The sequence below is a fragment of the Balaenoptera musculus genome, chromosome 20, assembly GCF_009873245.2.
Source record: "Balaenoptera musculus isolate JJ_BM4_2016_0621 chromosome 20, mBalMus1.pri.v3, whole genome shotgun sequence".
Classification (NCBI taxonomy): Eukaryota; Metazoa; Chordata; class Mammalia; order Artiodactyla; family Balaenopteridae; genus Balaenoptera; species Balaenoptera musculus.
The window spans coordinates 18,620,706-18,642,468 of NC_045804.1; the positions used below are offsets into that span (position 1 = coordinate 18,620,706).

General features: G+C 50.7%; 1 protein-coding gene and 1 non-coding gene across 4 annotated transcripts in view; one reads left to right on the forward strand and one right to left on the reverse strand.

Annotated features, from left to right (window-relative positions):
• PLXDC1 (plexin domain containing 1) overlaps positions 1 to 21,763 on the reverse strand; it is a 62,131-nt gene that overhangs the window by 39,772 nt on the left and 596 nt on the right. For 2 of the 3 annotated variants that reach the window (XM_036838352.1, XM_036838351.1), the window contains exon 2: positions 14,309 to 14,490. In XM_036838352.1, coding sequence (XP_036694247.1) covers positions 14,309 to 14,490 — 182 coding nt within the window. Of the gene's footprint in view, positions 1 to 14,308; positions 14,491 to 21,389; positions 21,476 to 21,763 lie in introns of those variants that run through there. The other variant, XM_036838353.1, reaches the window with a different exon arrangement.
• On the forward strand, positions 11,533 to 11,639 carry LOC118887617. Its single transcript, XR_005018092.1, has one exon. It is a non-coding gene; the product is annotated as a U6 spliceosomal RNA (small nuclear RNA).

The window sequence follows — 21,763 nt, forward strand, 5'->3', positions numbered from 1 at the left end:
CATGTGTGAAGGAAGCAGCTGCCTCCTCTGGGAATCCAAGTCCGTGGAAATCATTCCCATAGCTGGGACATCCTGCCCAAAGGAATGCACCTCCAACGCCCTGTCTTCTTTTCCTGAAATGCTCGTATCATCCCCTTAGGAGGTCCTTCCAGTCAGAAGACCTGAATTGCTACAGTTGAGACTTGAAGCATGTCAGTTGCGCTGTATTCCTGTCCCGAGAGGGGCAGAGTAGGAGGAGTTTGGGATGCAGGGAAGGGGAAAGAAAAACAGTTCTCTGTCAAAGGAGGAAGGAAGGAAGGAGGGAGGGAGGGAAGGAGGAGGAAGAAGGAGGAAGTGTTAGCTTCACTTCTCCGAGGAAGTGAAGCTAACACGGGAGATGCTTTCAGGCCATGGAAGGAAACCCTGGCTCCACCTGCTCGGAGGAAGAGTACTCGATCGTGTGACTGAGAGTCCAGCAGGGCAGCAAGTGTGGAACACGGGGCCTCTGGTGTCATCAGGGCCTTGTCCTAAGTGTGACTGCTGGTCCACAGAAAGGAGAAGGAAGCCAGCCCTCACATCCGGCTTCAATAAATATATGCTGGGGACTTCCCTGGTGGTGCAGTGGTTAAAAATCTGCCTGCCAATACAGGGGACATGGGTTCGAGCCCTGGTCGGGGAAGATCCCACATACCATGGAGCAACTAAGCCCATGCGCTACAACTACTAAGCCTGCACTCTAGAGCCCACAAGCCACAACTACTGAAGCCTGCGTGCCTAGAGCCTGTGCTCCGCAACAAGAGAAGCCACCGCAATGAGAAGCCCACGCACCCCAACAAAGAGCAGCCCCCTCGCTTGCTGCAACTAGAGAAAGCCCACGCGCAGCAAGGAAGACCCAATGCAGCCAAAAATAAATTAATTAATTAATAATTTTTGAAAAGACCCAACGCAGCCAAAAATAAATAAATAAATTTATAATAAATAAATAAATAAATGCTGGGTAAGTAAAAAAGAGACAGAATTGAGGAGGGTGTCGAAAGACAGAGAAAGCAACCCTGGTTCCTGACAGCTTTCCAGGTCCCTGAGGTCAGGCTGTCCTTCATCTCCAGCCCTTCGATCCTGTGACAGGTCTCTGCACCCTCTCTATAAATCTTTCCCCTGAGACAGTTGGAATGGCTCCTTGGAACCAAAAGAGCCCTAATGAGTGTTTCTCACGGGGTGATCAGAGGAAGTACCTCCAGGGATACCACAGATAGTCCTTCACCAGCACAGACAGTGAGAATCTGCATGGGAAGAGAGAAATGAGAAACCAAATTTCTGGAAGAGTTTTTCCCTGGCAACACACTGGCCACCATGTTTTTTCTTCTGCAAAGTCAATCACCACTGGCTTCTTGACTTGGTGGTGGCTTGGAATTCACCACCAAGGGGGTGCTTGGGGGTGCTTCCCGTCTGCCACTGCAGGTCTCTGATCATGCTGCTACTGGCACCCGCAGTTTTGAAGGCGAAGTCCACACACAGCAGAGACTGATAACTGTCTCCCGATAACCACTCTCCCCTTCTTCCTTTAGTAGCAGAATCTTCCAGCTTTAGTTAGGCACGTGGGCACCGAGCTAGACTACGTTTCCCAGCCCTCCTTACAGCTAGGAGACATGACTATGTCTGGCCAGTGGAAGATGAGCAGAATGACTGTCCTCAGTAGGAACTGGGGGACTCTCACCTTGCCCAGTTCTCATTGGTTGGGACGCAGATGTGATGGTGGGAGCAGAAACAGCCATTTTGGACCCCAACATGCGAGGCACATGTTGAAGAGGGAAGCTGGCTCCCTAACACCATAGAGACACTACATCAACTCCTGCTTACTTATGCTCACACTATTACATGTGAGAGAAGAATAAACCTCCTTCATGTCTAAGTACCTTGTCAGTTGGGCATTTTTTTACAACAGCTGAATCTGTATCCTAAGCCCAGTCAATACGAAGACTTCTTCACATATTCCATATAGATATGTCTCTTGAAAAGGATTTAGAGGCCGTGCCTGGCAGTGAACTTGCCTGAGGAATTCACCCAATTCACAGATGCCACTGCATTTGACCTGCTGTCTGTGGGGCAGTCCTGATAACCCAGAGGGCAGCCCTCCAGGCACTGTGGACTGGAGGCTAGAAGCTGAGATGGGGTGACCTGACATTACAGAGGGTCAGGGAGCTTAGCACGAGCCAGACCATTTGGCAAGTCCGACAAAGGGAACTATGTTTCCCTGAAATGCCTGCAAGAAACCCCAGTCGATAAACCACATTCATTTTGGGAGGCAGCATGGTGTGGCTTTCAAACATTTTTGACCATGAAATCCTTTCTTCCAATTAAACTTCCATGGAGGTGCAATACATAAATTACATCAAAGTAAGGCCACTCTGTGGGAAGGAAAGAGAAGGGCCTGGAGCCCAGCCTGCTGTGCTACTTCCTTCCCCACCACCCTCCATCCTACAGCAGCCCATGGAGCACCTCTGGGAACCCTTAGGGTTCCGTGGAGTGCAACTTGAAAACCACCGCTTTAGGATCAAGGGCAGGGGCTGTGGAGTTAGCAGACCCAAGTTCAAAAACTAGCTCCACTGCATAATAGTTTGTGCAAAACATCCCTCTCCTCTCTGAGCATCAGTTCCCTCATCAGTAACCTTTCTTGCAGAGCTCTTGAAAGGATTAGACAAAACATAACAACATAAAGCTCTTAGCCCAGTGCCTGGTCCGCAGTAGGTGTTTGAAAAGTGGGAGCTATTAGGATGATTCTGTTGGACCTTTCCAGGAAAGGTCTTGACTGTGGAGGCTGCCTCCTCAAAACCATCCCCAGCCCCCTCTTCAGCACCTGCTGTTACAATGTCTTTTCTGCCTCAATTATTCATGCCCGGAGCCTGCCAGGCACTTCATTTCTGACAGCAGGGCAGCATTTACCTTGGCTGGGCTCAAGATGTTTCTAGACAGACACTCTGGCTAAGCTGTCACCATCAGCCCATCACCTGCCAGCCAACTGGCAAGTGGAAATGCCAGGGCAAGCAACCAAGGGCAACCTGCAGGGCCTATTGGAGATGTCTGGCCGGCCATGCTGGTTAGGATGGCATGCCAGGCAGCTGAATCCAACCCAGGACATGCTGAGGGGATTACTGGAGGAACGGGCATCCTATTCCCTGCCTCCACCGTTCTAGGAGGCTTCACAAGGCCAATAGGAATGTTTCCTAGATCCCTGCTACTCAAAGTCTGGCCCAGGGACCAGCAGTATCAGCATCACCTGGGAGCTCAGTAGAAATGCAGAATCCAGGGCCCAACCCCAAACCTGCTGGATCAAAATCCGCATCGGAACAAGCTTCCCAGGGGATTATTTTGCACAGTAAAGCTTGAAGAGCGCTGGTTAAGAAGCACCCTCTGTCTGGACCAACGCCATCACTCATTTTTGTTTCTGAGGACTCCAAGGACAGAAAGACCTGGGTTCTTGTCCTGGCTCTGCCACTCACTAGCTGTGCAACCTTGGGCAAGCACTTCACCTCTCTGTTCCCGGATAGTATTAGAAACACCTGCCTCCTGGGGTAGTTGGGTGGATGAAATATAAGGCCACAGAGTGAGGCCAGTGCTCAAGGAGGGCTCCTTTAGTTCCCTTACCTCATGCATCCACATAATGACCTCCATCTGCCCTCTGGAGGTATTTAAGCCTCAGGCTGAAATAAACCACCTGGAACACTTGTCATCACAGAAGTGCAGAAAACAGGTCCCCTGGACTAACCCGGGAAGTGAGGGACCCAGCCTAGACAAAGGGGTATTTGCATGGTGCTGAGGGCCTGGGGTAAAGAGGTGTCAGGGTGGGTGAGGCTGACCTGAGAAGGTCCTGGAAGTGGGGATTTGGACCAGGCTTGGAAAAAGGGTGTGAGCTGGCTTTCTAGACAAAGCATTTTTTAATACCCCTCACGCTTCATGGAAATGAAAGAAGCATCTTATCCTGACACTGATTCTACGTGTGGGCTTTTGGAGGATATCAGTCAACCAGAGATTTTGATAGCATCAATATATATCATATAACCACAGAGAATTAGGAAATAAGGAAAAACAAAAACAGGCCTCCCCCATCTCTCACCTCGTCCTGTCCTGCCATATTTCCTTCTAGTCTTTTTCATATGAATGTAATTTCACGTGGTTATAATCCTGCTGACTATCCAGTTGTGTGGACTGCTCCTGTCATGTTTCATGATATCTGAGGCGGTTTTTGATGTTGAACATGGTCTTTTAACCATCATTTGTAAAGGTGTCATGGCCATCTACTCAGAAGAAAACCCACAATTTTGTTAACTTTTTCCTTACTGTTGGACACTTAGGTAGTTTCCAGTTTTTTTTTTGTTTTTTTTGTTTTTAAACCTCCCCAAAGGAATCTTTTTGTTTTGTTTTGTTTTGTTTTTTAAATGTGATGATCCATTTATTTATTTTTGGCTGTGTTGGGTCTTCGTTTCTGTGCGAGGGCTTTCTCTAGTTGCGGCAAGTGGGAGCCACTCTTCATCGCGGTGTGCCGGCCTCTCACTATTGCGGCCTCTCTTGTTGCGGAGCACAGGCTCCAGACACGCAGGCTCAGTAATTGTGGCTCACGGGCCCAGCTGCTCCGCGGCATGTGGGATCTTCCCAGACCAGGGCTCGAACCCGTGTCCCCTGCATTGGCAGGCAGACTCTCAACCACTGCGCCACCAGGGAAGCCCCTAGTTGCCAGTTTTTATGCTCTATTTTTCTATTTTTAAACACTACTGTGATAAATTTGTTGATACACTTTCCATATCCCGGATTATTGGCCCTGCTTCAAAGCCTCTGATATAAAGCAGAACTTCTCAAACTTTAATGTGCGTACAAATCACCTGGGAATTAGATTCTGATGCTGCAGGTCTGAGGGGCCTGACCTGCATTTCTAACAAGCTCCCACCATACGTTGAGGAGTCGTGAGGATATGAAGGGTAGCCCCTGAAGCTTCAAGGCCAGGAAATCCTCTTTTGTTGCTGGGATCCCATTTTTGTACTTCCAGCTAAGATCTGGGGGAAAAAACACTACCCTTTTTTCCGAGACCTTTCTGGTTAACTTTTCAACCAATTAGCTCAACCGATTTTTATAACAACTCTATGAGGCATTCTCAGTCCCACCTTACAGATGAGGAAACTGAGGTTTAGAGTGATGATATGGCAAAGATACACACTATCTACCGTATTGGGACCAGAGTAAGATAACCAACTGTCCCGATGTACCTGAGACTGAGGGCTTCAGTGCCAAAATCAGGACCATCCTGGGAAAACCAAGATGGTTGGTCACCTTGACCAGAGCCTAATTCAGAGTCAGCTAATGTTAATCATTTCCAACACTGGGTGCCTTTATGTAGATTACTGTATGACACCTTTGCAAGTACACTTGGGCAATATAGCATCGCCATTTGACAATGAAGAAATGAGCTCAGAGGGGTTAAGAAATTTTCCCAAGACAAGGGAATTCCCTGGGGGTCTAGTAGTTAGGACTCCATGCTTCCACTGCAAGGAGGCACGTGTTTGACACCTGGTCGGGGAACTAAGATCCTGCAAGCAGCATGGTGTGGGCAAAAAATTTAAAAAAAAAAAGAAAGAAAAGAAAATTTCCCAGGACTTCCCTGGTGGTCCAGTGGTAAAGAATCCACCTTCCAATGCAGGGGATGCGGGTTCAATCCCTGGTCGGGAACTAAGATCCCACATGCTGCGGGGCAACTAAACCCACGCACCACCACTAGGGAGAAGCCCGAGCGCCGCAACGAAGATCCCGCATGCCTCAACGGAGAAAGATCCCGTGTGCTGCAACGAAGACCCGACTCAGGCAAAAAAATAAGGGAAAAAAAATTATAAAAAAAAAGAAAGAAAGAAATTTTCCCAAGACAAACAGTCCAATTTTTTAAATGGGCAAAGGACTTAAGTAGACATTTCTCCAAAGAAGATATACAAATGGCCGACAAGCACATGAAAAGATGCTCAACATCATTAGTGATTAGGGAAACACAAAGCAAAACCATAATGAGATACCAGCTCACATCCACCAGGATGCTATAATTAAAAAAAAAAAAAAAAGGAAAATAACAAGTGTTGGCAAAGATGTGGCAAAATGGGAACCCTCATACATTGCTGGTGGGAATGTAATATGGTTCAGTCACTGTGGAAAACAGTTTGGCAGTTCCTCAGGGTTAAACATAGAATTACCCTATGACTCAGCAATTCCACTCCTAGGTATACCCCAAAGAGCTGAAAATATGTACTCAAACATATACACATATACATGTTCACAGTAGCACTATTCACAAGAACCAACAGGAAGAAACTCAGATGTCTATCAACAAATGAATAGATGAACAAAGCTGTGGTATATCCGTATAATGGAAAATATTATTCAGCCATAAAATGGATGAGCCTTGAAAACATTATGCCAGGTGAAAGAAACCAGACACAAAAGATCATATATGATATTTCATTTATATATGAACTATCCAGAACAGGTAAATTCATAGAAATAGAACACAGATTGGTGATAACCGGGGACTGAAGGGGATGAGGGACGGGGAGCAACGGCCTAAAAGGTCCAAGATTTCCTCTTGAGGTGGTGAAAATGTTTTGGAACTAGATAGAGGTGATGGTTGCACAACATTGTGGGTATATTAAATGCACTTCACTTTCAAATGGTTAATTTTTTGTTACGTGAATCTCACCTCAACAAGAAAGAAAACCAACCAACCAACCAAACAACCAGCCTGCGCAAGGAAAAGGGTCAACAAAAGGGTCCTGTGTGGGAGACAGACCGCCTGGGCCTGAGCAGCCAGCAGAGGGCGCTGTGGCACTCTTACCGAGCCGGGCAAGGGAGACCCCCGGGACTGAGAACCCATCCCGTGCCGCGCATTTTGCTATGAGTCTCAACCCAGGAAGATCAGTACCTACCCTCCCCTATTTGGGAAATCTGAAGCTAGTAGGGGCTTGAAACGCCAGGTTCATTAACTGAGGGTTTAAGTGTCCAGCCCAAGGTCAGCAGCTGGTAGTGCCACATGGAAGGCCAAGACTGCGGGACTCTTTCCACAGCGCTGAAGACTGGACGTCTGGACTCCACCTCGCACCTCCCTGGACACCCATTCTTCTCACAAAATCTCTTATCGTCTGTCACTTCAGAATTCAGCTCACGACTTTCCCTCCACCCATCTCACCCTCAACCCCCAGGAGTCTTCCCCTAAGAGCCTGCTCACCTCATGCTTTCCCCTCAGCGCCAGCACTGGCACGGCCGGGTTCTTCCATGAGCAGCGCCTGGGGCTCTTCACGTGTCAAGGCTACAAGTCTGTCTGTCCCGTCTCCCCTAGGCCCTTCTGAAGGTCTCCTTTTGGGAACTGCCTCCTTTGGGAGGGTGTAGAAACCACGAGGGTATTGCACTCACTTGTTCCTCTTGCTGCCCAACTGTCTTGGATGATGTGGTCCCTACCCCACCGTGTGGTCCCTCAGCATCCCTGGGCCTGCCGTGGCGGTTGCATGAGCTGGGAAGTTCTGCTCGGGCCAGAGAGGAGAGGAATTCAGGGAAGCTGGGCCAGGAGGAAGACTGGGGTAAGAGGAGGGGAGTCAGAATTTTCTATTAGGTGTGTGACCCTGTTCTATTACAGGGGGAACCTCCAAATCTGACTGCTCTTAAACTTGGTTCCTCCCAAACTGTGACCCAGACATGAACCACAGAACCAAGAAAACCTTTAATTTGGATTTGGAAATCCCCAGGCTTGACGACATCCCCCTTCAGCCTCTTGGAGAATAAATTGTGGTTCTTCCCGGATTTCTGACTTAGCACTATGGCTCTCCCCAATCCCTCCCTCGCCCACAAAGTTTCCAGTGTCCCCAGGAACTCAGGATTGGTCTTGGTGGAAAAATCTCTGGAAAGCTCAAGTCCGGACAAGAATCCTATTTCCACAGGGATGTGGTTGTAGAGTGAGCATGGGAATAACATCCAAGGAGATGGCTCTGACCAGGGGCCTTGGAGCTGCCAGCTCATCCTGGGAGCTCAGGCTGGATGCCTTAAGGCCTCCAAAGCAAGAGCGTCTGAGTTGGAAGGAGCACTGTGGTGAGGTCGCCAGGAGGAAGTGCCGGGCAGAAGGGACTAGGAAGATGGGGTTGGGCCAGAGGGGGGAGAAGGGAAGATGGTCAGAGGGGGCTGGGCCAGAGAAGGCCTGGGATGGGGGCTGGGCAGAGGGGCTGAGGTGAGGGAGCCGGGCCAGAAGGGAAGCTGGGGCCAGGAGGGTAGACTGAGGAACAATGAAGGAAGATGATGGGGCTCCGGGGTGGGCGGGGGCGGGGGAGAGGCAAAGGGGATGGCAGCCCACCTGCCAGGACCTAAGCCCCTCGATAACGGCCCCAGAGCAGGGGGAACTAAAGCCTGGTTCCTGCTGGCATAGATTAGACTGTGATATGGATAAACAGTTGAAAGCCAAGAAAACTTTATGAAACAGACCAAATCAAACTTGCTGAAATGTCCCCTTCCTTCCACTTCCCTCTTGCTCAGCCCTCTGCTGCCAAGATCGGGGTTTCCTTCGGCCAGAGAGACCCCAGCTCTCAGAGACGCTGACCAGAGACACGGGAGAAGCAGTTGTCTCTGGGCCCCTTCCCGGGGCACGTGCAGGGACCAAGAGGGCCCACCATCCAGGGTAGGGTGAGCGCGCAGCCCAGGTGGTGTGGAGGTCTGGCTGTGCTGAAGGGGGCGATCGTCACCATCCCCCATTGAGTGCAGCTCAGTGCAAGGCCTAATGGGTTCAAGGCGGGGTAGGAATGGAGCACAGGCCCCTCTGAGGATTCTGGCACGAGACACCCCACCCCCGGGCTGCAGTGTGTGCGCACACGTTCCAGCATCTATGGCATGTATAAGCACTGACATTCTCTTACGTGTGTGAGAACCCGGGAGTCAGTAGAGTTTGGTCCTTTGAGGCCACTAAGTCCAACAACTCACCCCAGGCACAACCTCTTCTCTTCAACAACCCTGTGTTTCAAGGCCTCTGGAGATGGGGAAATCCCTACTTCCTTTGTTCCTTCAAAAGAGGAACACCCATCATGCACCAGGCACTGGCTACAGAGTGATAAGACAGTCTTGGGTCTCATGGTGCCTCGGTTTCAGGGGAAGACAGGCAATAAAAACAAATAAATAGATAATTCAGGACAGGAAGGGATATGAGCTATGGAGGAAAATAGTCTATTCCCTCTGCCCCAGTCACAGCCCTGCAGCTATTAGAAAGCAGCCACATCTAGAAGCTTCTCTATACCAGGTTAAATACCCCAAGCTCCTTCAACCATTTTGGACTACTCTGGTTTCTAGAAAGCCATTTGAAAGGGGGTTCAAACCCCTCAGCTATGGTCAGGACAAGAAAAACCCCACAGGATCCCCAGAGCCCCAGCCCTGGTTCCCGGGTTTCTGTGGGTTTCTGTGGGTTTCCATGAACACAGCTGGCTTTCCCACCTCCGTCCTTGGCAGCCACTCCACACTCCTGACTCATCCCAGCCCACAGGCAGTGAGGAGCCCCAAGTGTTTTCCTCATGAACCGCTGCTAAGTCACATCTCTCCCACCTTATTCTAAACGGAAGTGCCAGGATTTATAATGATCCCAATAGTTTCATCTGGCCTGAGGCCAACTATCAACCAGCCTGCCAAGGAAGCCTTCCGGTTCCTAATCTGACATCTGAACTCTCTTCCAGCTAAGGGAGAAGCCTGGTCTAGAAGTCTGATCCTCCAATCTCCTGGGCAGGGCTGGGGACACCCCTAGCGCAGTCAGAGGGGCCTCCTGCCAGGGTGGCCTTGCTTCTTCACGTGCACTCTTCACGTGTGGCTACTGAGGGGGCCACAAAGCCCCCAGGATGGTGGAAGTCTTGTGGTCAAGTACAGCCACGTGGTGCCTGAGAAAGCCTCAGCTTCCAGTGTTCAATTTGGCAACCGATTTTAAAATTGGTTTGAAAGGTTACAGCTCAGAAGTTCCCACACCTAGAGAACCATCAGGATCACATGGGGGGACTTTTAAAGAAACAAATTCCCAGGCTCCAGTGTTTCTCACCCAATCAGTCCAGGGTGGAGCCCGAGAATTTGAGCTGTTTTTTAAGCTCTGGGGTTATTGAATCCATACTGGCTCTTAATGATCCCCACTGCCCTTTCTGAACACCCACAGACAATTGCTTCCAGAAGGCCACGTCTCTGTGGCTCTCTTCTGCAGCGGCCTCTCTGCACAGACAGGACCATGGCCCTCTGACCATGGTGTCTGGCCCAGAGCAAATACCAGTTCTTTAACCGGTAGCCCAGCAAAGCTGGGGGTTGGGGACAGGGTGAGTTTCCAAGTGTTCCCTTACTTGGGGTACCTGTCCTGCCCTGGCCCTCTATTCCATCATCCCACCATGGCTCCTTGATTCTGCAGGATGGAGAAGACAGGGCAGGATGGGAAGTGAATGGCTCCCCTTCAGGGCCGGGATTAGGGTGAGGCGAGGGAGGCACTGACCTCGGGTGTAACATGTAAAGTGGCACCAACAAAAAGAACTTATTTATAAAACAGAAACAGACTCACAGATTTCGAAAACAAGTTTATGGTGACCAAAGGGGAAACGTGGGGGGGGAGGGATAAATTAGGAGGTTGGGATTAACATACACACACTACTATATATAAAATAGATAACCAACAAGGACCTACTGTATAGTACTCAATATTCTGTAATAACCTATATAGGAAACGAATCTGAAAAAGAATGAATATAGGTATATGTATAACTGAATCCCTATGTTGTACACCTAAAACTAACACAACATTGTAGATCAACGATACTCCAATAAAATTTTTTAAAAATAAAAACATTTAAAAAGCGGCACCTACAAACTCAGTCATCAAGAGAATATTTTAATGCCATATATTTTTAAATCAAATTAGTTAAATTGATGCAGAAAAATCCATGATGAACAAAAGATCAACATTTTAAATAAAGACAGGATCAGTAATGGGGCCAAGCCACGTCTGAGGATGAGGTAAAAGGAAAGATAAGTCACAGAAATGATGCAGAAAGAGAGAGAGTTCAGAGAATGTATTACCTTGCTCCCTCCGCACCAGGCTGCAGGCTGGCCCTGGTCCGTCTCCCGCCCCCACTGGTACAGCCCCTGCCGGGCACCCCTCCTGCAGAGGCATCGCAGTTCTTGCTGCTTTGGGCAACAACCCTCCCTGCCAGCTCAGGCTCACGTGTAGGGTCTTAGCTGCTCCCTGCTGCAGCTTTTCCTAATGTCTTCTCTTCCTTCACCCTGCCCACACCTGGCCCTCCTGTGTATACTGTCCCTGCATTAAACAGAAAGAAAGAAAGAGAGAGAGAGAGAGAGAGAGAGAGAAAGGAAGGAAGGAAGGAAGGAAGGAAGGAGGAAAGAGGAAGGAAGGAAGGAAGGGAAGAAATGATGCAGGAAAAAATATTAAAATTCTAAAAATATCCTTAGAGAGAGAAGCTATTACATCCATGACACAAGAACAATAGGAGGCTATTTTTTTTAAAGAAATGATCAGAAGTGCTCACTTCGGCAGCACATATACTAAAATTGGAACGATACAGAGAAGATTAGCATGGCCCCTGCGCAAGGATGACACGCAAAGTCGTGAAGCGTTCCATATTTAAAAAAAAAAAAAAAAGAAATGATCAGAAAAGAATAAACAGCTCTTGGAAATGAAAAATATGATAGTAGAAAAAAAATCAGTAACATGAAGAAAATAAGGTTGAGAAAATCTCCCAGAAAGTGGATCAACAACAACAATTACAAGCAAACTAACAAATAGACAACAAACAATGCAAAGGGATAGAAGCAGAAGAGAGAAGAAAGTTTGGGGATCAATCCCCGAGATGGACATCTAATTGAGGGGTCTGGTAGAAAGAAGAGAGTACGTAGAGAGAAGATGATCAAAGCAATAAAACAAGAAGACTTTCCAGAACTGGTGAATATAAGTCTCTGGGTTGAAACAGTCCATCAAGTGTCCGGCGCGGTGAGAGAGAAAGAGCCAGAACAGGCACCTGCAGAATGCTGGGGTTAAGGGAACATCCCTGAAAGCTTCCAGAGGAGGGGAAAGCAGGCATCTACAAAGACCGGGCATAAGCACATCAGACCTCTCAATGGTGACATCAGAAACCAGAAGACCATGTGAGATGCCTGCAAACTTGTGAAGGAAAATTATTTTTAATCTAGAATTCTATATTCAGCCAAACCATCAATCAAGTGTGAGGATACAATAAAGGCATTTTCAGATGTGCAAGTTCTCCTCTTCTGTAACCTTTCTCAGAAAGCTAAACAAACAAGGGAATGAAGCGGGAAAGAAAAGACACAGGGTCAAGAGAACAGGGTGCCTAGCAAGGAGAGAGATAAGGGAGTTCCAGGATGAAGGAGAGGGAGGTCCCAGGATGGCTGTGGGCAGGCAGGCGAGCACCCGGCCAGGTTGGAGAAGGATGACAATGGCTGAGAGGTTTCCAAAGAAAAGAAGAAAAAAAAAACTGACAGGTTTGACCACACCAAAAATTATATTTGAGGCCAATGGATGTTTAAGAATATAGAGCAGTGGACTTCCCTGGTGGCTCAGTGGTTAAGAATCCGCCTGCCAGCACAGGGGACACAGGTTTGAGACCTGGTCCAGGAAGATCCCACATGCTGCAGAGCAACTAAGCCCGTGCGCCACAACTACTGAGCCTGCGCTCTAGAGCCCACGAGCCACAGCTACTAAACCTGCGTGCCACAACTACTGAGCCCACGTGCCACAACTACTGAAGCTCGCACGCCTAGAGCCTGTGCTTCGCAACAAGAGAAGCCACTGCAATGAGAAGCCCGTACACCACAACGAAGAGTAGCCCTCGCTCCCCGCAACTAGATAAAGCCCGCACGCAGCAACGGAGACCCAATGCAGCCAAAAATTAATTAATTAAGAAAAAAAAGAATATATAGCCATGGTAAGTACAAAAAACTAAGAAAGTAGGTGGGGATTGGGGGCAGGAAAAGCAAAAATGATGCAAGAAAGTAAACAATGATATTACCCTGATTGGATTAGTGGTGAACAACATTTACCTGATTATGATAAAAAGCAGAGCATATGGATTTAACAGTTATATTGAGAGCGTTAAACCACGCTTGGGGGAGTATATAAAAGGCATATAAAAGGCACTCTTCATCTACACAACAGGCAATCAACAGATAATGTCTAAACGGATTTATCGACAGGCAGCAGTGTGAGCAAATTACTTAGAAATACGGAGATGACCGCCAGGAGAAAGTGCCCAAAGTGACACCTTCTGAGAGAGGGGTGGGCAGGTCCGGAGGAGAGGGGCGGACTGATGTGTTTTGTTTTCTGATTTAAGCACTACTTGGCCTTTTTGACTTCCTGCGCTTCTTGGATTTAAAAAATTAGTTACTAAACATAAAATAAAGAAATGCCAAGAAGCCCATCCTCTTGTTGCTTCTCCTTTCATAGTTTTTCTGCATCCTGAGAATCCACCCTCTTCCCCGGCAGCCATGGGCACCTCCACACACAGCCATGGGCACATTCACACTCACACGGTCTCACACACACACACACCCACACACACACACAGTCATCTCAGACACAGCAGCTCATGGTGACAGACACACAGGCAAATGTACATAATACACAATAACCCTCAGACACACACATGATTACAGATTCTCCCACAGACACAGAGGCCCCCATGAGCCTCCCAGGTAGCCAGCTGGCGAGCAGGGCCAGCTCTACAAGGGGCCAGTTCCTCCCTGCATTGCCACCCCCAGAACTGCCCCAGGCAGAGGAGGTTTTCTCCTGCAGCATCACCCTAATTGCTTCCTCCACTCAGAGTGCGCTGCTCTGAGGCTGAGCAGCCAGAGCCTCGGCACCATTAACCCTTTGGAGCCACATGGTCTGTAGATGGTGCAGAAATGAGGTCGGGGTGGGGCCAGAGCTGGCAGCCGGATGTGACTAATAATGTCACCTTCATTCAGCTCCTAGTGGAGGCCCTAAGAAGTGGAAGAGTCCAGTGTCAGGAACCCTGTGGACATGCTGTGCATCCTTGAGCAAGTCACTTCACCTCTCTGGGTCCACAAGGAGGTAGGCAAGCCTATGAAGCTCTGAGATGCTAAGATTTTATGACCCAGGCTTGACCCCGCTTCCATCCCGTCTCCCGGGAGCCCTCTCTCCACACCGACGTCCAGGGCCAACCCCAAAGGATACACTTGTGTGTCTGACAAGTGTACATGGGGCACCTGGGGGCTCCCCCACTGCCAATTCCCTCCCCGTCCATGTCCCTCCAGCACTTACCACCACCCTGGTCCCGTTATCCGGCAGTGTGTCAATGGCCAGGGTGCCCCCACCCAGGTCCTGGCTCAGCTGAGTCCTGTCCGGCTCCGACACCTGGCCAGGGATCTCTCGGGCTCTCCGATTCCAGCCCTGCATGGTGGTCCCCTGGACGGCCCCTCCAGAGTCTCGGCCTGCATCCTGACCTGGGAGAAGGGGACAGAAAGCTGAGTCCTGACAGTCAGAGTGAGGGCCCTGGAGGAGGACCAGCCCGCTCACTCTGCAGAAGCCCTGATTCCCATGCCATCATTGACTCTGGGGAAAGTGATTATCAGGGCAGGAGATACCCAACATGCACTGAGCTCCACGCCACACACTTTGCACAGGTAACACTTGCAGCCCTCACTCCAGCCCTCCACTGTAGATATGATGCTCTCCATTTTGCAGACAGGAATCAGCAGCTCACAGAGTTTAAAGAAGGTCATACAGCAGGTAGGGATGGAGGTAAGTTTCCCTTATCTGCCCCCAAAGGGGTGATTATTCTCAACCTCACTGGAATCATCTGGGGAGTTTTAAAAATTCCTGGTGTCTGGGTTCCACCCCAGAGATTCTGATATAATTGGTCTGTGGTGTGGACTGTGCATGAGGATTCTTAAATGATCCCCCGGGGAGCTTTTGAGAAGACCTGGACCTAACACGGCAGACAAGGGTGAGAACAATTGTTCTGGAACATTCCAAACCAGTTCCCTATTTCTCTACCAGAAATGGCACATAATCTTACCTTCCAGGGGACTCCAGGGACTAGAAGGCAGAGAGCAGAGTTTTTTTAGTTCAGGGCTTCTCATCCTTGGTACTACTGACATTTTGGACCGGATAATTCTGTGTTGTGGAGGACTGTCCTATGCATTGCAGGATTTTTTAGCAGCATCCCTGGCCTCTACCCTCTAGATGCCAGTAGCACCTCCTCCCAGGTTGTGACAGTCGAAGATGTCTCCATAGTGGGGACCACTGTTTAGTCTCATCGCTACCTTCAAACACCTTGGGCAAGTCACTTTCGCCATGAAACAAGGAGCTTAGACACCATCAATGATGGCATATAGGTTTCATCTCAAAAGCCATCTCCAATCGATTAGTGACAGCCACGAGCACTCTAATTGTGAAGAATTCTGAGGTTCCATTTGTGTTTAGCAGGAAAGGTTGTCATGATCAATTAGCAATGTCTGCTGCGGGCACAGGATTGGAGAGTGGCTGCTCACAGGCCATCTAGCAGCCGTTCCTCGACTTGATGCTCTCTCCAGTTCCCTCTAGGTCATTAAATTTATTCCAAATGACACAGAAACCAGGCTTTTCCATTTCAGAAAGATTTATGCCCCCAAAGATGTGTCTTATACGGTCTCTCCAATTGCCACACCTACTATGGACGTGTATATGGGACACAGACCACCAAGACGGGTGGAGGTGACATTCCCTGTGATCTCCATCAGTTTCAGGCCTGCACTGTGCCAGATGCCCTTCTCCACCTCGACCTGCCCCAAACCCTCCCCAGAGCTCCTGGATGTAGCCCTCTCTCCTAGAGCATCTGCTGGTGGTCTAACTGTGCCTGTCTCCCTGGTAGACTTGAGTTCCCACAGGACCCTCCCACCTTCCGCAAATGTGTATCCTCGGTGCCTCGCAAACAGTAGGTGCTCAATCACTGCATAATTGAGGACACTATACTGGAGGTAACTTAGGAGCCATCAAGAACAGAGGTTGAGAAAAGGCTTGCCCAGGACCAGGCCTGGGACTGGGGCCAGGACCCTGTTGTGGGGCTCTGGTTTGTCATTAGACATTTTATCCAATTAAGTCATTCTTGGCTGCTGGCGCCTGCTGGATCCTTGCCGGCCCCCTCTCACTCCCCTGCCCCTAATCGCAACCAGATGCTCTGGAAAAGATGGAGAGAGGGTGGTCTCCAGACCCCTTCCCCAAGATGCCCACTGGCTGAGATGGACCTGAGCCCAGTGCTGGGAAGGCAGCCTGCCTGTAGCCCAGACCGCAAGCCAGCGCTGTCTTGCCGCTCTCGGGTGGGGCCCACAGCTGCCCCTGGTGGCAGAACTATTTGTGCTGGGCTGGTCTGCCCAGCTCCCTGGGTCCTCCTGCAAGCAGCCCTCAGGCCTGGGCAGGAGCCAAAACAGGAAAGGAGCATGTGCAGAGCAAGTAGAGGAGCTCAGCTGGCCCAGAAAGGGATGCTGGAGATCTGCAGGCATCACCGTCCTGCAACCGAGAGAGGAGGGAGCCTGGATGGTGGGGGCCTGAGGCCTGGGGAGAGGGCAGGGAGAGGGGCCCAGCCAGAGCTGGGGCCAGGGAGGGCACGCCTGCCACCACAACCTGTGTGACCTTGGACCCATCAGTTTACCTCTCTAAGCCTCAGTTTCCTCATCACAAACATGGGGATGACAATCATGCCTATGGCACAGGCCACCATGAGCATCAAGGAAGAAACATAAATGAGACGGTTTTTTAAACAGGGAGGGGCTTCCCTGGTGGCGCAGTGGTTAAGAATCCACCTGCCAATGCAGGGGACATGGGTTTGAGCCCTGGTCCGGGAAGATCCCACATGCCGCGGAGCAAGTAAGCCCGTGCGCCTATCCAACCCTCAGCGACCCCCTGCTCTGCCTTCTGCCTTGCACTGGAGAGCTCCCTCTTCCCAGCAAGAAGCTTCCAGAGCATACGCTAGTCATGTATTCATCCATTCCACCACCCATGGCCCTAAGTAGCATACAGTCTAGTGGGATGTCACAATAGTGACAGTAATGATAAAAATAACAGCTGACTTTTAGAGAATGCTTATTCTGTGCTGGTACTATTCCAAAGGCTTTAAACCCACTAACTCATTTAATCCCCACAGTCACCCCATGAGAGAGGTGCTAGTTTTAGATCTATTTTACAAATTGGGAAACTGAGCCACGAGGACATTAAGGAATCTCCCCAGGTCACACAACTAGTCCAGGACAGGATTTGCACTCAGGCACAGAAAAAAATGCAGGCTCTGCTCAGACCACAGAAAGTACAAGAGGTGACCAGCAATGCCAGGCTGTGTCCTAAGGTGCAGGGGCAGCCCCAGGGCAGAATGCACGGGGTGCCATTGGGTCCGAACCTGGGAGCTTCTCTGGCAGACTGTAGCCCCTGGAATGCAGGGGGACGGCCCAGTGGTAGTGCCCCAACCCTCTTCTGGTGCCCCTGCCCTGCTCCAGGGCAAGAAGCAACAGGCTGACTTCACGAGGCCTGGTCACGCAATCCCAGCGTCTGGGCCAAGCCACCTTCATCCCACACATCACACAAGCTTGCCATTCCAGCCTCATGGCCACCACTCAGTCCTGGCCACCGTCACCTCTTTCCTGGTGGCAACTTCAGCCCCCACCCTAATGCCCTTGGGCCAGTCTCCCACACGCCTGCCAGAGCATCCTGCCCAGAGGACAAACTGCATTCCATCTCTCCCATGCTCCCCTCTCGCCATGACCCTTCGGCTGAAAGCCCAGCCCCTCCACTCAGCACTTGAGCCCCTTCATGACAGGATCCCTGCTGGTTTCTCCAGCCTCCCATCTTCCTACAGCCCTTTGCAGGACGCAGCCCTACTCTCTCTGGCCACGAGGCTTCACACATGCAATTTTCTCATCCTAGATCACTCTGCTCCATAAATAAATCTTTCTCCTGATGAGCTCTTGCTCATCCTTCAAGTCTCATGAGATGTCACTTCTTCCCAGTGCCTCCTCTGACATTTCTGCCCCTCACCCCAAATGCTACATGCACCGTCCCAGCCCTGATCCTGACATATTGCTGCTACCTGTGCCACCACAGGCTCTAGGTGCCTGACATAGAGCAGATGCTCATCAAGCACACATGGATGATGGAAGGAAGGAAGGGAGGAAGGGAGGGAGGAAGGAAGGGAGGAAGGAGGGAGGAAGGAAGGAGAGAAGGAGGGAGGGAGGAAGGAAGGAGGGAGCGAGGGAGGGAGGAAGGAGGGGGGGAAGGAGGGAGAGGGGAAGGAAGGAAGGAAGGAGGGAAGAAGGGAGGGAGGGAGGAAGGGAGGGAGGAAGGGAGGAAGGGAGGGAGGGAGGAAGGGAGGGAGGAAGCGGGGAAGGGAGAAGGGAAGAGAGGAAGGAAGGGAGGAAGGAAGGAAGGGAGGAAGGAAGGGAGGGAGGGAGGGAGGAAGAGGAGAAGGAAGAAAGGAAGAGAGGAAGGAAGGGAGGAAGGAAGGGAGGAAGGAAGGGAGGGAGGGAGGGAGGAAGAGGGGAAGGAAGAAAGGAAGAGAGGAAGGAAGGGAGGAAGGAAGGAAGGCATCCTTAAATGTCCTGAGTACCTGCAACCCACAGGGTTGAAAAGACCCTCCCCTCATGGCACAGCCTCACCAGAAACCCTCGCTGTAGTATCACAGCAATAAAAGCACAGGTTTGGAATCAGACAAGCTTGAGATTGAACTTTGAATCTATCACCTACTGACTATGACTTCGGACAAATTGCATAATCTCTCTAAGCCTCAGTTTCCTCCTCTGGAAAGTGGAAGTGATAAAACCTACATCGGGCGAGTCATTTTGAGTCTTAAATAAAATAATGTGCACAAAGCACCCAGCAGAGTCCTCCTGCCTTTCCTGGGTTTCACATGAGGACCAACTTTCTGAGGGGCCCGGGGAAGGCTCCAGACCCTGAGCTGAAATCCTGCCCCTCAGTTACAAAGCCCCCAACTGCACCCTCTCCCCTCCTGCTGGCAGGCAGAAACGCACTGAGGACCCTGAGCTGGGGAGAGAGAGGGAGGCATGAGGAAGGGGCAGGGAGGGATGGCCAGTAGCTCATAAGAAAAGAGGGGAGGAGAGGAGAAAAGAAGAGTTTGCCTCTCTGAGTTTCTCTCAAAGGGACAGACTGGGGTCTGTGACCCCTCTGATTCATTCACTCACTCAGTACATGTTTATTGAGACCCTACTGTGTGCCAGGCACCATGCTGGGTGCTGAGGCAGCAACAGGGAACAGGCAGACACAACCCCCGTGCCCATGAAGATTCTAGTCGGGAAAGACACACACAAAATGAGTAATTCAGCAAATGAGACAACGTGAGGTAGCGAGAAGGGCTGTGAGGGAAACAGAAGGGCGAGAGGGTTGGGGATTGTTGCTACTCTGGACAGAGCCCTCAGGGTGACCCTCTCTGAGAGGCGGCCCTTGAGCTGATGGACACCTGGACAAAGAGAAGCCCGATACCTGCAGATCCCAGGGGACAGCAGCCGGAGGGTTATGGGGGATGGCCGCAGGCAGAGTGAGAGCAGGGGTGGAGGTGGGGAGGGGCTGTCCGACGGCCACTGTGAGAAATCTGGATTTCAGTCTCGCTCTGCTTGGAGGTCCCTGGTGAGCAAGGAGGAGACCGGAAGCAGAGTCATAGCTTCAAGGGGCCCTAGAGGCAATCTGGTCCAAACCTCATTTTATGGATGGGGAAACCAAGGGTCAGAGAAAGGAGGAAGTTGCCAGGGTCACCAGGGGTCGGTGCTGGCCCTGGTCTCCTGACAGCCAGGAAGTCACGTCCAGCTGCCTTTTCCTTCTCTGTCTGCTGTAGGCACTTCCGGTTTCCCCTGGACCAGACCCTGAGTGCCACCACCCCCACGCTCCCCCTGTGCACCCCAGTATCTTCCTGTCTGTCCATCTGTCTGTCTATCAGCCTCTGCTGGCCTCGCCCACCACCTGACTATATCTTTGGGTCACTCATCTTTCTCCTGCTCCCATTTTAATGATAGACGAAGTTTCAAGGCTCCACTAAACAAGCCAATTCATCAAGCGGGAGGGGAGATCTCAGCTCCCTCCTGAGCCCATCCCCACCGCAGCGCGGAGGACTTGGAGCCTTGGGGCTGGATGGCAGCGCCTCTCAGGTCCAGCTCCCAGCTGCCCTTTCACCGGCACCAGGGCTCCACCACCAATCGGAGCAACCCTCCCCCAGAATGTCCCACCCCACATCTCTTCTCCCCAGAAGACATCCCTCTGCCTCCACACAGGGCCCCCCTCAAATCCAGCCTTCCCTTGTGAAAAAAGCACAGCACTGGGAGTAACAGCTGCCCCCGCTGGCTTCTTAGAGCTTCCTTAGGTCTAACCAATCTCTCCTGCTACAGAGAAAGTCCATTTCTCCTGGTTGAATCTCTGTCAAAGCTGAGGAGACAGGGTGTCCTCTACTGAGAGATGTGATTGAAGTCTCTGTCTGCCCCCTCTTTCTGACCTCCCAGGGTATCTACTCTTCCAACCCAACTCTGAAGAGGCAGCCCTCAGCCAGGCCTGGGTCTGGCCCCCATGGCCCAGCACATCCTTGTTTCCTCCCAATGCCCCCTTCCCCAACCCACTCCATGGTTCTCCCAACTCAGTCAGCTTCAGAGCCATCTCTCATCCACCCAGTCACATCCTAAGTTCAGAGGATCCCACCAGGTTGGGTTTGCAAAGGACCTCAAAAATTGACCTGTCCAACCCATTCCTTTTTATATTGAGATCTAAAAGATTGCTTTCAATTACCCCATACACATCCTAACAAATCTGAAAAGGAAAGACAAACATTAAAAAAGAAAAAAGATCTCTCATAATCCCACCACCAAGAGTTAAAAATTTTGCCCACAGCCTCACTTTATAAGGGAGGAAATAGGCCCAGAGAGGGAAAGTAACTTGCTCAAGGTCACACAGCAAGTGAGATGCTGGGACTAGAAACCAAGTCTCTGGCCACTCTCTGCGTGGTCTCTCTGAAAACTGGTGTTTCTTCACCAGCAGCCTCTTGCCATATCAGCTTCCACTGTCCTCTGCCCACACCCTCCTTCTCAACAGGGACCCAGGCCTGTCTCAGCTACATTCAGGGATCATTAAAGTCAAGCACACTGTCACTGACGCTTTGCCTGATGCCAGCACATCCCTGAGACACAGCAGCCCACCTACAGCATCCCCCTCGCCAAACCCTCCACCTGCTCCATCCATCTGGGGGACACGTATGCCAGTGAGGCATGGAGCACTATCTTCCCAATTCTCTCTCTCAAGAGGCTTGACTGCAATTACTCACCTCCCCAACCCCAGAGAAGTTCTATGTACATGAGGAGGAAAGAGGAGAATGTAAAATTACTTGTTGAAAAATGGTTCTCCTTTTATAACAGGAGGGACTCAAGGTAGATCTCAGAAAGGACTTCCAGGTGAGAGCGATGATTGTAGAGAACTGCTGTGTGGAAGAGGAGTGTGCAAGATAGGACACCCCCACCCCCCAATCTAGAGCCAGAGAAGCTAAAGGCCAAGGACCACCAGGGCAGAGCAGCGCAGGAGTGACAGGAGGACCCTGGAGGCTGGGGGTGGGGGAGTGGCAAGTTGCTTCTTTCTGGGCCCTGCTCTCCAAGTACCAAACGGAGAGAGGAAGGCGTTTGGCCCCTACTGCCCTTGTTGGAGGAAAGATGCTGGGTCTCCTCCATCCTCCTGGCTGCTCCCACCCAGCGCCCAGCCTGGGTC